This window comes from Pseudochaenichthys georgianus, chromosome 3, assembly GCF_902827115.2.
Source record: "Pseudochaenichthys georgianus chromosome 3, fPseGeo1.2, whole genome shotgun sequence".
NCBI classification, from domain to species: Eukaryota; Metazoa; Chordata; class Actinopteri; order Perciformes; family Channichthyidae; genus Pseudochaenichthys; species Pseudochaenichthys georgianus.
Window position 1 is genome coordinate 42,579,835 of NC_047505.1, and position 12,834 is coordinate 42,592,668.

At 39.5% G+C, this 12,834-nt stretch overlaps 2 protein-coding genes across 3 annotated transcripts in view; both read right to left on the reverse strand.

Annotated features, from left to right (window-relative positions):
• The window catches only part of LOC117439684 (frizzled-3-like), a 31,143-nt gene extending 24,291 nt beyond the window's left edge, over positions 1–6,852 (reverse strand). The window contains exons 1-2 of the mRNA XM_034075670.1: positions 6,789–6,852; positions 4,996–5,880 (exon numbers count right to left, since the gene is read on the reverse strand). Of these exons, the coding sequence (XP_033931561.1) occupies positions 4,996–5,301 (306 nt within the window). The 5' untranslated portion in view covers positions 5,302–5,880; positions 6,789–6,852. The remainder of the gene's footprint in view (positions 1–4,995; positions 5,881–6,788) is intronic.
• A 597-nt stretch (positions 6,853–7,449) lies between these two features.
• On the reverse strand, positions 7,450–12,611 carry krtcap3 (keratinocyte associated protein 3). 2 transcript variants are annotated; one of them, XM_034075691.1, is made up of 7 exons: positions 12,546–12,611; positions 12,398–12,434; positions 11,319–11,503; positions 10,557–10,616; positions 10,251–10,448; positions 9,682–9,816; positions 7,450–9,501 (listed from the first exon to the last, which is right to left on the reverse strand). In XM_034075691.1, the coding sequence occupies exons 2-7, from the start codon at positions 12,408–12,410 to the stop codon at positions 9,439–9,441; spliced, it is 654 nt and encodes a 217-aa protein (XP_033931582.1). In that variant the 5' UTR covers positions 12,411–12,434; positions 12,546–12,611; the 3' UTR covers positions 7,450–9,438. The 2 variants fall into 2 exon arrangements, with proteins under 2 accessions (XP_033931582.1, XP_033931573.1); XM_034075682.1 differs by lacking the exon at positions 12,546–12,611 and having other exon boundaries at positions 12,398–12,531.
• Between the last annotated feature and the right edge of the window lie 223 nt (positions 12,612–12,834).

The window sequence follows — 12,834 nt, forward strand, 5'->3', positions numbered from 1 at the left end:
TGCCTTCTATCCCACCAAAATGAAACTCCAGTGCAGTAGCCACATATGTTCCCATGAACTCGAGGGGAAAGTCCCCGGGCAAGCAGACATCTGGGTTCCTCAGGCCCGCATCTCTTGCACGATCCGGGCCTATTTAAATATCTCACAACGGACTATAATGGGCATGATAAAATGTTCTCTATCTTATAACTCTCTTGAGTTTTGGCACACTGCACCCATAAATACATCCCCTCTTTTCTGCTATCTTTGTCTGTAACTGCACCAGGACTTCTATGCACAAAAAAGCTGCCATTTTTTTTAATGAATGTGAACCTTTAACATATATGTTAAGTTTGGTTCTATAAAAACGGATGACTTAGCCTAACGTGTCGAATATGTAGTGAATATATTCTTCAGTTTTGAAAGGACCTCAACATAAGGTTCTTGCAATGTGATCAGTTGTTGTCTCATAGCACCGACACAAAACGCCAATGATGTAATCTCTAAATCTCTGTGTCTAACATGCACAGCTCAAATAATGTCACAACCTGCAGCACATCCTCTGGGAACCATAACATGCAGTGGCAGATGGAAAGTATATATTCCTACGTGACATGAAGACGAACAAGCACACACACGGGGAGGAACACACAAACATATTGCTGAAGAAATCACTTCACTACACAATCTCCCATTCTAATTTCATCTCCCTTTTCTTCCACTTTCCCCTCTTATGTTTCAGTCTCTCTCACCCTTTTCCCTCGGGTTTAATTCACTATTGTGGCAGATGGGATGGCGGTTGGTCTGTGAGAATCAATGACTTCATTGTAGGACTAAGAGAGAGATTAGCAGCTAGTTAGCACTAGTGAGAGATGACAGCTGGCACCGATAACCTCCCCCGTCACTCATATTCTCACACACACATGAAGTAGTACAGTTAACCCTCAGCTCCGCAATTACACATAGGAAAAATACTTCTCTGTGGCTTGAGCCTGTCACTCAAACACTGAATAAATGAGGCCTAGTATGTTAATCGTGCACACACATTCTGGGATAATCCATTTTTGGCTTGGTACTTCTAAAAGGAAAAAAGAGAAAAGGCAGTGTTTTAAATGTCAGCCAAAACTGGGGACTCACTGAGAGCAAATCTCCACACTATTCAAAATAGAGTGCCTTGTGAAAATGTTAAATCCAGGGCTTGGATATATCTCAGCCAATGACTTGAAGGCATCTCACAACAAATATAAAAGTAGCAAGACAGCTTACTAGTATTTGCCAGGGTGAAGACACGAACACTTTGCATCTGAGGCAGAGAAGACAATTCTCCATGCGATACATGACCCCAAAAAGAGACTACAACAGCTGCTGACAATGGATCCAGTTTCCTTAAGGCATCTGAAATACGCCAGGCTGATTTGGCAGCAGTTGTTTATTGTCATAGTCCAAAGTGGTTAAGAATGAATGGTCAGACACAATCTCTTCACATTTATTTGTATTTCACCAAACCTTAATCCGGTTCAACACATCAGAGAAAACCAAAAAATGAGGTTTCATCTGCTGATAAAGAACATCCAGATGTTAGACCAGCTGTGCTGATGTGCAGCTGCTCTGGACCTCAGCTACTGCTTTATGAAAGTTCAACTGATATAACAATATAACAATAAAAGGTGCAAACATTTCACCTGCTCAGTTAGGGTTTCTTAAAAACATGTGACATGGCTGTTATATATACGATTTGTAAGACATATTTCCTGTTGATTGATTATAATTTCAAAATGACAATTCCTCTTAATCTGAAAGTAAAAGAATAATATCATTACTTTGTAGTGGTTGTCTATTCGCTAAAGTAATTAAAGATTTGTTTTAAATGTGGTATCTTTGCTTTAAAACGTTTTCATGCAGTTACATTTTCACAATCTCATACCTGCACACTAACGTACCGATCTGTCAACACATCTCAGCCAATGACTTGAAGGCATCTCACAACAAATATAAAAGTAGCAAGACAGCTTACTAGTATTTGCCAGGGTGAAGACACGAACACTTTGCATCTGAGGCAGAGAAGACAATTCTCCATGCGATACATGACCCCAAAAAGAGACTACAACAGCTGCTGACAATGGATCCAGTTTCCTTAAGGCATCTGAAATACGCCAGGCTGATTTGGCAGCAGTTGTTTATTGTCATAGTCCAAAGTGGTTAAGAATGAATGGTCAGACACAATCTCTTCACATTTATTTGTATTTCACCAAACCTTAATCCGGTTCAACACATCAGAGAAAACCAAAAAATGAGGTTTCATCTGCTGATAAAGAACATCCAGATGTTAGACCAGCTGTGCTGATGTGCAGCTGCTCTGGACCTCAGCTACTGCTTTATGAAAGTTCAACTGATATAACAATATAACAATAAAAGGTGCAAACATTTCACCTGCTCAGTTAGGGTTTCTTAAAAACATGTGACATGGCTGTTATATATACGATTTGTAAGACATATTTCCTGTTGATTGATTATAATTTCAAAATGACAATTCCTCTTAATCTGAAAGTAAAAGAATAATATCATTACTTTGTAGTGGTTGTCTATTCGCTAAAGTAATTAAAGATTTGTTTTAAATGTGGTATCTTTGCTTTAAAACGTTTTCATGCAGTTACATTTTCACAATCTCATACCTGCACACTAACGTACCGATCTGTCAACACACACACACACACACACACACACACACACACACACACACACACACACACACACACACACACACACACACACACACACACACACACACACACACACACACACACACACACACACACACACACACACACACACACACACACACACACACACACACACACACACACACACACACATTATTCATCCCGTGTCCCATGAGAGATATTATTACATTTCCTCCAAGAATCCCACCAGGACTACCAACTAACGGGCTCGTGTTGCTACTCCACCATCTTCAGAAAGCTGTCTCTTCCATGACTGCTGGGACTGACGGTGTCAGTTACTTGGCTCCTTCATTTGGGTCAAATCAAGTTCAACAACAGATGCTTCTTACAATCCCTGACACAGCGTGTTTTGACATGACACTGAGGAATTGCCACAATTTGAACATTTGCACGCCCCTAATCTACCAAGTGAATCCTACGACTTAAGACGTGTCATCATCAATTCAAACGAAAATGCATAGCCGTCAGTGCATTTCGTTTTTTTCAATTCTTCTTAGCATTTTTGAAGGGACAAAAGCAGCGTGAGACAGCAGTGATCCTGTGAGTCGCCTGAACCTCATTTTTTGACACGAGGAGAGGTTATAAAAACCCTTCTGTGATTAAAGATTTATAGAGCAGCATTGAGTATGTTGTACACTGTCAGCGTGCGGTGGACACAAATGGCTGACATTTATCTGGTTTTGACATGACCAAATATTAACTACACATCAACGAAACATAAAAATAAGCCCCGTGTATAAACACACATCATGCTCAGCCAACATTAGTCATGTCCGAATTCATCTGCTTTTCAACAGGGGGTAATTTAATATGCCAACAGCTGGAGGCAGATTTCCTTCAACTCACTGTATCTGCTATCCTTTCCTGTTCTTCAAAGCACAAACCACAGTCTTTACATGGCAGTCATAACATGGGTGGAAATATGCCACTGAGCATGTGTAGTGAGACTTACACAAATAATTGATAAACAAGAGATTAAAACAACTCAATCCGACTCTCCCACTAATCCCTATCGACATAGATTTAATCTTTTTTTTTTAAAAGAAATTATCTTTATTTTATCGTTAGGAAATAACTACGTAGTTTTACAGTCCAATGCCAAATACAGTGGCATAAACATTTGTTAGGAACAAATACTTGCTGCAGACATGTAATTATGGTTTAGTTATTGAGCAACACCTTGCTCTGCGCTCCAACTGCCTCCCTGGGGTGTAACAAAGGAGAAGGAGAAAGAGGTAACATGATATAGATGCATGGTGTGTGCCTACTATTGCACTCAGACATGGAGTAACATAGCACCTTCTTCCCTTTTTTGCTTAAAACTAATTATGCCCTAACCGAAAAATATTTCTTTAGAAGTATCAATCACAAAATCACCTAATGGCTTTCTGTTCAAATGTCTCCCACTGTTGCTGCTCATATTTCCTTCTGTCAGCTACTGTTAACTTTCAAGTAAGATCACGAGTGCCTGAGTGAGTATACACATCACCTAAGTTGACCAGGAACAGTAACATGTCGAGAGGATGGAGCTGTAATAGGAGGAGCGCAGATCGACTATCACCTTTGCTCAATGCTTCCACTCTTTGATATTCCATGCCTGTGTGAAAGACGCTTTATTCCACGTGCAGCTCTGTGTATCCAATTTGTTCCACTATAGCCTGCAGATTATATTGGGCAAGGAACCTGTTTTTCTCGCAGTGTCAAACAAGGCCTCTCCATTGTTTCTGTGCAAACCATCAGTGTGTACCCTGAGGATAAAGGATATTGATGATTTTCTGGTTGATTGAAGCAAATCTTTAAATTGAGTATAATTATTAGTACATGGGTAAACTTACAATATTGCCTTGATTAAGCAGAGGATTGCCAAACAAATGTAGGCTATGTTAATAAGTATGTCATGTATTTTGACCTCACAAATATAAGCATATCTGTGCGCCTTTTCTCTTGCACGGTTTCTTTGCACTGTATGCAACGTCCTTTTGTCCTCAGCAGGTGCCTGCCACCACAATGTGAAACTGCAGACTGTCGCTTTGTAGTTGTGTACATTTTCTGCACCATGTCACCAAGACAAAGACGTGTGCACTTTTTGTAGGTGGGGACTTACTGTTTGATTCCTTGATGATGTTACACAATACAGTACAGTGTTTTAAAATGCACAATTTTTACCACAAATAATCCCTCTCTCATTCACGGCCGCAATGATCACATTTCCCCATGGGCAGAGGCACCCGGACACAAAGCACGCACCCACTGAATGACGAGTAAAACAACCTACCTCCATGGCCAGTGCAGCCGTTTGCTGGTCGTAGTGGTTCAGTAGGTTGGGCATGAAGGTGGTGTTGTAAGGCAGATCCTGGCACATTCTCAGTCTGATGGGCTCACAGCTAAACTCGCTGTGGCTCTCCATGGACTCCAGATGAATGGACACAGCGGGTGTAACCAGGGAGAAGAGGATTAGGAGGATAGGGATGAGGAGGACAGAAAAACAGACTCTTTGTCTGCAGTACATTGTTGTAGTCTTTGAAAACCAGTCTTTCGTACATCGTCTTCCAACAAGTGATTGCATCTTAGCGTTAGACATTTCTCCACAGTGGCTTAGTTTGATGAATTCATCATCACCCAAACAGCATTGAGATAGCCAAGAAGACGTGAATAATTGTTTTTAAAGCTTCTTAACATTAGAAGCAATTGAATCCACTTTGAGTGTTAGTGGTGGAGGTAAGCATGAAATCCTCAAGGCATGTACACGCTGTATATGGAGTCCCAATTCATCTGTTTGCCATGATTAGAGCGGCTCTTTGTGTCAATCATTGCATTTACCATTCATTGCAATATTTGCTTTTCATCTAACATCCCCCATCTGAATTGTTCCTCATTTTAAAAAGTCATGTTATGGATTTGCCTGTCCTCCTGGTAATCCCCTGTTCCATCCTTAAACTGAAAGCATGTCGCCGAAATAATAAATCCACCATCAGCCGTCTGCTGGGGTCTCCTCTGGGCTACTGGGCGTCTCCTCACTCTGTTCCCAGTGACGTTTCAAAGGAACATCTGAAGGTGAGGCCACAACGTGTAATCATCCTCCAAATGATCTCATCCGACTACCTGGAAGTCTCCAAATCTCATCTTTCACATTCACTGAAGTGGATACATCAAGCAGGTCCTGCAGGTTTAAACATACAAAGAAGAAAGGGTCAAACAAACAGAGTGGGCTTAGAGTAAAGTTGTTCTGTATCTGGTATTGTTTCTGATCAGCCACACCCTTAATACAAATTAGGAATAAAAAACAAGATCTACAGGGTAGTAAGCAGGTGGCCATTTCTTATAAACAGTGTTGTTGCAATGTTAAATTGTTATTATGTGTTGAGTCAGCGGGGTCATACGCAGTTCATGTTGCAGACTGCAGTGCAGAAACACGTTCAAAGCAGGAAAAGTGTTAACGTTACACCTGCGGACGATCACACACTCTCATGCCTGTGTGAGGTTGGCCGGGCAACAGTAGCGTTTCCCTGCGATGTTTCACACTCTGAGAACCGGTGTCTTTATGGTTGACTACCCAGAACACTTTGAGATAATAAGCTTCAGTTGTATGCCTTTGAAATTAAACAGCAAATAAACGTATCCATTAATTGAGTTTTAATTCATAACTGCGAGAAACTGTTCTGAGTCGGCCGTTAAACGAGCTAATTTGCGTAAACCCAAGCACTGATAGCTAGCGTTAAATAGATCATGTTAAATTGCACTAAACACCTCTGGAAGGTGCGGTAACGTTACAGGTCACAGCCCTAAACGGTATCTGTATTTTTGGGAGAGCATAGCTAGTTCCAGAAAGCACACACCTTTAAAAATGTCATACAGGCATCTTCGCTGTGTTGAGGCACACACGGTGACGGCTTATCAATCTTAGGTTAGTGTGTGTTTGTCACCGCAGTGTCTTCAGCCGCCGCGCGCTGCTCTGCGCACATTATTCCTTGAGAACATTATAGTCGAAGTATGTCTGATTTGCCGACAGGAATTAAGCAAAACGTGAAATATAGTTCCTATGTAATGGTACAATTATAAAAGCTTTACCTTGTGTGGAGAATAACGAGCTGTTCGGCGCTGCTCCTCTCTCTGCAGTACTCCGCTGCTCCGCTGTTTGCAGCTGGTTGCCTGCAGCAGCGTGCAGCAGACATATCGTGGCCGCGGATTCATCGTGCCCGCGCAGCGAGACATGAACAAATTGGTCCTACTGGACGTTGCATGCTGCAGGCTTACTGTATAAATATGGCCGACTGACAATAGCGATAGACTAGACATGGTAAATAGCATTTTGTTGGCGAGAAGCTGTGTATTTTATTATAAAAAGGGCAGATGCACCATAAATAAGACATGCTGTTAAATGCTTTTGATTATCATTAGATGTCTTAACAAGTGGAACACAAAATGTTGAAGGAAAACTGTGTGTCCATGTTTTGGGTCCTGGATTTGCAGCTCTGTTATAGCATGGTAAATACAAGGGTTTCAGAAAAGTGTTTAAAAACAAATTATTGAAAAAGAATAATCATTGATTTCTCTCTGGGCGACATGCATTTTTTTTTAATTTATGTTAATATTCAATCAACCTTTATTTGATATTTTACATTCTACATTCTACATTCTACGGGTGCACTTTCACATTTCAATGCCCAAGGGAAAAAGCACAGCTTGTGCTAGATAACTCAAAGGCTGCAGAGATATATGATGGACAGGCAAAAGTAAAAGCATCTTTATTACAAATTAAACATGACATTCTAGAAAAAACATAAAGCAAGCAATGAAATGAACAGTACATCCAAATGTGTTCAAACTTAACAATCAGGCAACAGATTCATAACCTTTCACACACATTAGTTTACAGCTGAAAGAGGGAAAAACATCAGTCATGAAACTGATTTTGTCCTAATGGGCTGTCCTGCTCAAGTTGTTTCAGGAGCCTAAATTTAAAGTTTGTTAATTATTTTTATTATTCATTTAGTCTGGTTATTGTACTTTATTCCATTAAATCAACTCACTGTGTTTTAAAACTGTATACAATGTAGGTTTTCAAGTAAATACATTTAAAGAAAAAAACACAAGTTTAATTTTATCACCAAAAATGTAAGTTGTATGAATTAGTGATTTGCTACGAGTCAATTATTAGGAATTAACTATTAATTGTGGTACATTTCTAAATGGACTGCATTCCACACAAACCTCATATATGGAAGATCAATAACTTCACAAGAAATGGCCAAACAGATTTGTTGTCATTGTATCAGTCAGTGCTATGTCAATATTTATCCCTGACAGCCTGAGGATTAGTATTGCGTGCTATGATTCCCTTCCACACAATTGAGCATGGCATTAGATTAACCGTTTCACCACTGATCTGATCTTCTTTGGCGTTGAGTTGTGGGGGGTCTGTGCCAGTTAAGGCTGCTGGCCCACATACTGGTTTAACCTCTTAACATGAGCCTACTTGGCATTTAACCACAGTATACTATAGCTATGTGGATTTAGTGCATTTGTGAATGTAGTATATATTCACTTAATGCACTCAATCCACATAGCTTTGCAGAAATGCAGTTTTTTTCCTTTTAATTTCCACATGGCACTGCATTTTAGCAATCTGAACTTTAAGCGACGAGGGTAACTTAAACCTGTGTCCAGTAGAAAGAAAAATATTTTTTTAAGTGATGACAATGTAAAAAAAGATGACATGTGGCGTGTTCAACTATAGTCAATGCTTTGCCTGCAACATAAAGCCTTAGTGGAAACTCAAATGAATATGTCAATAACTGCAGTTGTATTTCAAATCATCTACTTAAAGAAACAACTTTTAAATATGCAATTTAGCATATGACATTTCAATTTAAGCCAAAAACGATATCTGCATACAATTATAATCATTTTCTATAGCAAACACAACAAACATTTTGATAATTTAATTTCACATTATCATGTACCAATTCAACAGCTAAATTTACCATCATTATTTGTTGAAATGAAACGTGTTTATAAGAAAAATATTGAGCAATAGGATTTGTGGACTGCATCTCTAATGCAATGGAGTGTATTGTGTAGAAATTGTAAAATAAAAAAAACATTAGCATTGAAAAAAGCAATACAATACGTTTGGCTAAACATTTAAATGAATAAAAAGCTAAAATATTCCTAAATTAATCTAAAATATTTTTGCTAGATATAAAAATGTATTTTCTTCATAAACCGAGGTTTCTTCATATAGAAAGACATTGCATATTTGGACCATTAAAACTCAACAGTTATGGCTGAATACGGATAAGACTTCATTTATATATTTAGGCTTCCACACACTAAACCTAATCCCATTATCTGCACAAAAGGATCTGCACCCGGCTGCTGATGAAATGTACATTGTGCAAGGTTTTACTTTGAATGTGTTCAGGAACTGCATTCAGGAACTGCATTCCACTCACAGCTTAACATATAATATAAGTTTGGTTTATAACTGAAAACAAATACAGTTGGTTACCCATCCGTGAGTCGGGGTATGGGGCTGTATGATACTGCAGGGCAAAGAACAGTTTCTTAAATCTGATTCCTATTCCGTTCGATAGTGACACTCACCCAGCTGACTGTAGGGCAACATTTTCTGATCTCAATACAGGTGCAGCAAGGCCTTTTGGGATTTGGCTGTGCTTGTTTACACGGAGTGGGGTCCTTCCTGCTTTTTGTTAAGTCAGGCATCAGGGTTCAAGCGCTTTCCAATTAGGCGTTGGCTGTGGGGAGCTCCTTGCTCAGACTGGAAGAAAAGAAAGTAAGGATAAGGGTTGTGTATATCTGTGTTAACGTGAGCCAGTGGGCTTGCATGTTCTTTTAATTATGTGAATCAATTGTGTGCGTGTTTGAGATGGACCGAGTGCACATCTGAGTCAGACAGAGATTCAGACATACACACACCTGAGTTACACCCCCCACACACCTGCTCTTTGATGTAGCTTTTCCCACAAGGGACCAGCCCTCTGAGGGCCAATCCAATGATGAAGCACCACACAGACAGGCCAGCCTCAAATGCCGCCAAGAAAGCACACGGGATCCACATCGCCAGGGTGGTGTCCTGAGAGACCGGAACGTGGAGGACAATGTATGAAATAAATCTGCATTATTTATTCAACTGTGCAACACTCACATCAGTTTGGCTTTACTTACACTTTACATTACTAGTATCAATCTAGCATTAATTATTATTAATACACGACTGAATATAAATGTAAATTACATATTTTATATACTTATTGTGGTTATAATTTGTGTGCACATTTTCAGTTAAACATCTCTAAGCATATTTTTTATAAATGTTATTCGAAAATGGAGAAACTGTTATGAAATACAACTATCCCCAGGGATAATAAAAGCCTTTCTGATTCTGATGTTGACATTTCTTCTGTGATGCTTCGTTTACATTTTACCCCTCAAAAGTTGCAGCAGTTAGACGAAGAGAAAAAGAGCTGGAGAGTGATGTGGAAATGTCAGAGGAATGTTTAGACTCACATAGATTCTGGTTGTATCGAACGGACACTGGGCACTGACAGGGGACCGAGCGTTGATGGGCACCTCTGTGTCGTTGCATCCCTTCATCAAACCTGCACCATTGCTGGCCACAGTGATGCTGATAGCCAATAGGAGCCCCGTGCAGCATGCTGCCGACAGCAGGGCGTTCAGGAATGATGTAATTAGAAGCCCTATTTGCTGGACAGAAAATCATACGAAAACAGACCGGGCGGTGACTATTGAGCAAACACAGGATGAATGATTGGAGTGATAATATCAGCAGTTGAAAACTAATTAAATTCTTACCAGTTTTAACACATGAAGATTCCTTGACACCACAATGGCAATAATCCCAGCGGCAATGCTCTGGAAGATTCAAATAACAAAATGATTGTTTCAGCCTTAGAGTAGGGTTTATTAAATTATGTGCCACAAATTATAATCCTGGCACCGAAGATGTGAGGCTGCATTCTTCATTTAGGAGCAAGGCTAAGAAGACTTCAAACAAATGGAAATAAATGAGTCTTATAAATGACAGTAAATTAGAGATTACAGAGGGAAAACAGTGCTGGTAAAATATGTTGTTACTTGTTTTTATTGCCATGTGTGTACTACCTGTAAAACATGTAATACCCCAATGAGTACATGATAGTATTGAGTACATTTCAAAGAAATTGGACATTAACACCGTCTAATCATAAAGATCTGACAGTTTACCGTATACCTTATTTTTATGAAATCTGCCTTGGGGCAATGAGTAACTGGTTTGAAACACCAGCTCCTTTAAAACAGGCAAGTTCAGTCTTGATTGCCGAGAAAAGTACCCAAAACTGTAAAGAGCTAACAGTGCAAATCACTTTGAGGTTTACTGCAGGTGAATGCGTTATTCTGATGCAGAGAGCACAGGAAGACACTGGGATGAATTCAACAGTTTTTCATAACTGACCAAATTCATGGTAAAAAAACATCTGATCAGGATTGCTTTGCTTTTAAAGGTTCTACAAACCTTAAGCCTCGCTGCAGATTTGACGTTGAAACAAAGGATGAGCGGCTTAAATAAGGACTTACCAGCAGGCCAGAGGTGACGGAGATGATGTTGGCGACAGTGTACTCGGTGCTGATGTGGTTGTCTGGTTTGGAAATGTGGCGGAGGACATTGCCATGGACAATAGCTCCAAGAATGAAGTTAATATGGCCGACCAGGATGAGAGTTAATCCCTTCTTCATCAGCCTCCTTGGCCCTTTCTCCATATCTGGATGACAGAAATATAAGCAATACAATACCTCTAATTATTATGAGATATAGATTCATATTAGCATGCAGCTTGAAAACAACCTCTGAGGAGGAGTTTGAGTTCACAGGGTTCATTCTCTGTATAGACATGTATAAACTATGGTACTGATAATGATTTTAAATATTTGATATCTTAAAAAGTCTAATGATAAATATATTTCAAACACCATTCATTTTTAATAAAATCCTGAACAAAAATATACATTTTGCCTTTGATATAAAAAAAGGACAATGTACATTTTGTATTTTTAATCATATATTATGAATAAATGAAATGCACATTTGTACACGCATGCATCTTTATCAACATCATCAAAAGGACTTCATAAAATTGAACTATTAGACCAAAAAGCAACATGATTTGCCTGTGAAACGGCTTTATGCTCTCAAACATTAAACATCACTGACTTAACACTTGCATCAACTCAAGACCTTATTCTTAAACTGTTGTTCGTTTTGCCTGAAACAAGTAGGCTACACCTGCTCAGAGATGGACATGCATTTGCATAGAAAGGCTCACACTGACTGTGAGCTACTCCTTGTGAGTCACAGAGATGTGAAGAAGCAGTCAGGGCATGGGCCTACGGGATATTTTAAAAACGTTTTAATTATTATCCTCTTTCTTTTTGACTGATAACAGCTCATTTCCTCGAAGTATAAACCAGAGCAATTATTATACGCGCACCAACACGTTACATGTGCAGTTAGAACATCGAAACCATTCTCCTCCCTCCCTGCAGGCCCTGCGGTCACCGTCACCGTCACCGTGGAGGGAAAATACAGCGACGGACAGACAGGCTTAATGACGTTAAAAGCGAGATTTCTAAGTAGGAATCACAATAGAAACACTCACCAAAAGTGCACATCTCTCCGTTGTGTCAGACCTTTCCCTTTGAAAAATGTAATGACCGTTATATTAATGCAAAAACAATTGCTCGACAACACAGAAGCAGAAACTCAACGGTGCCTCTGTCCACTTCCTGTATGACGTCAGGACTCACCTGTGAATTACCTGCGGCGGGCTGGACGCTGAGGGGCGCAACAGGCATATCATTTACCTCGTGCATCTTAATTCTGGCATTTCACAAACAATGGAGGAGCAACTATTCAGATATTCACCTTAAGTTAAAGTTGTAAAGGCTATAGAAACTATAGAAATACGGGAGTTAAATTAGCTTAAAAAGGAGATCTTTTTTCCGCAAAAAGGAACGCTTTATTTTTTAACAAATATTTGTATTTTCAAAGTTCAATTCAACTCATACGTTAGTATGTGCTTTTTTTTTGGATAAA

Bases quoted from the DNA above. Each gene is read 5' to 3' on its own strand.
- krtcap3 (XM_034075691.1), bottom strand. The intron at 10,449-10,556 runs GTAAGAATTTAA...TTTTCTGTCCAG, and splicing joins ATCTTCATGTGTTAAAACTG to CAAATAGGGCTTCTAATTAC. The intron at 9,502-9,681 runs GTGTGTGGGGGG...CTTTTCTTCCAG, and splicing joins AAAGCTACATCAAAGAGCAG to TCTGAGCAAGGAGCTCCCCA.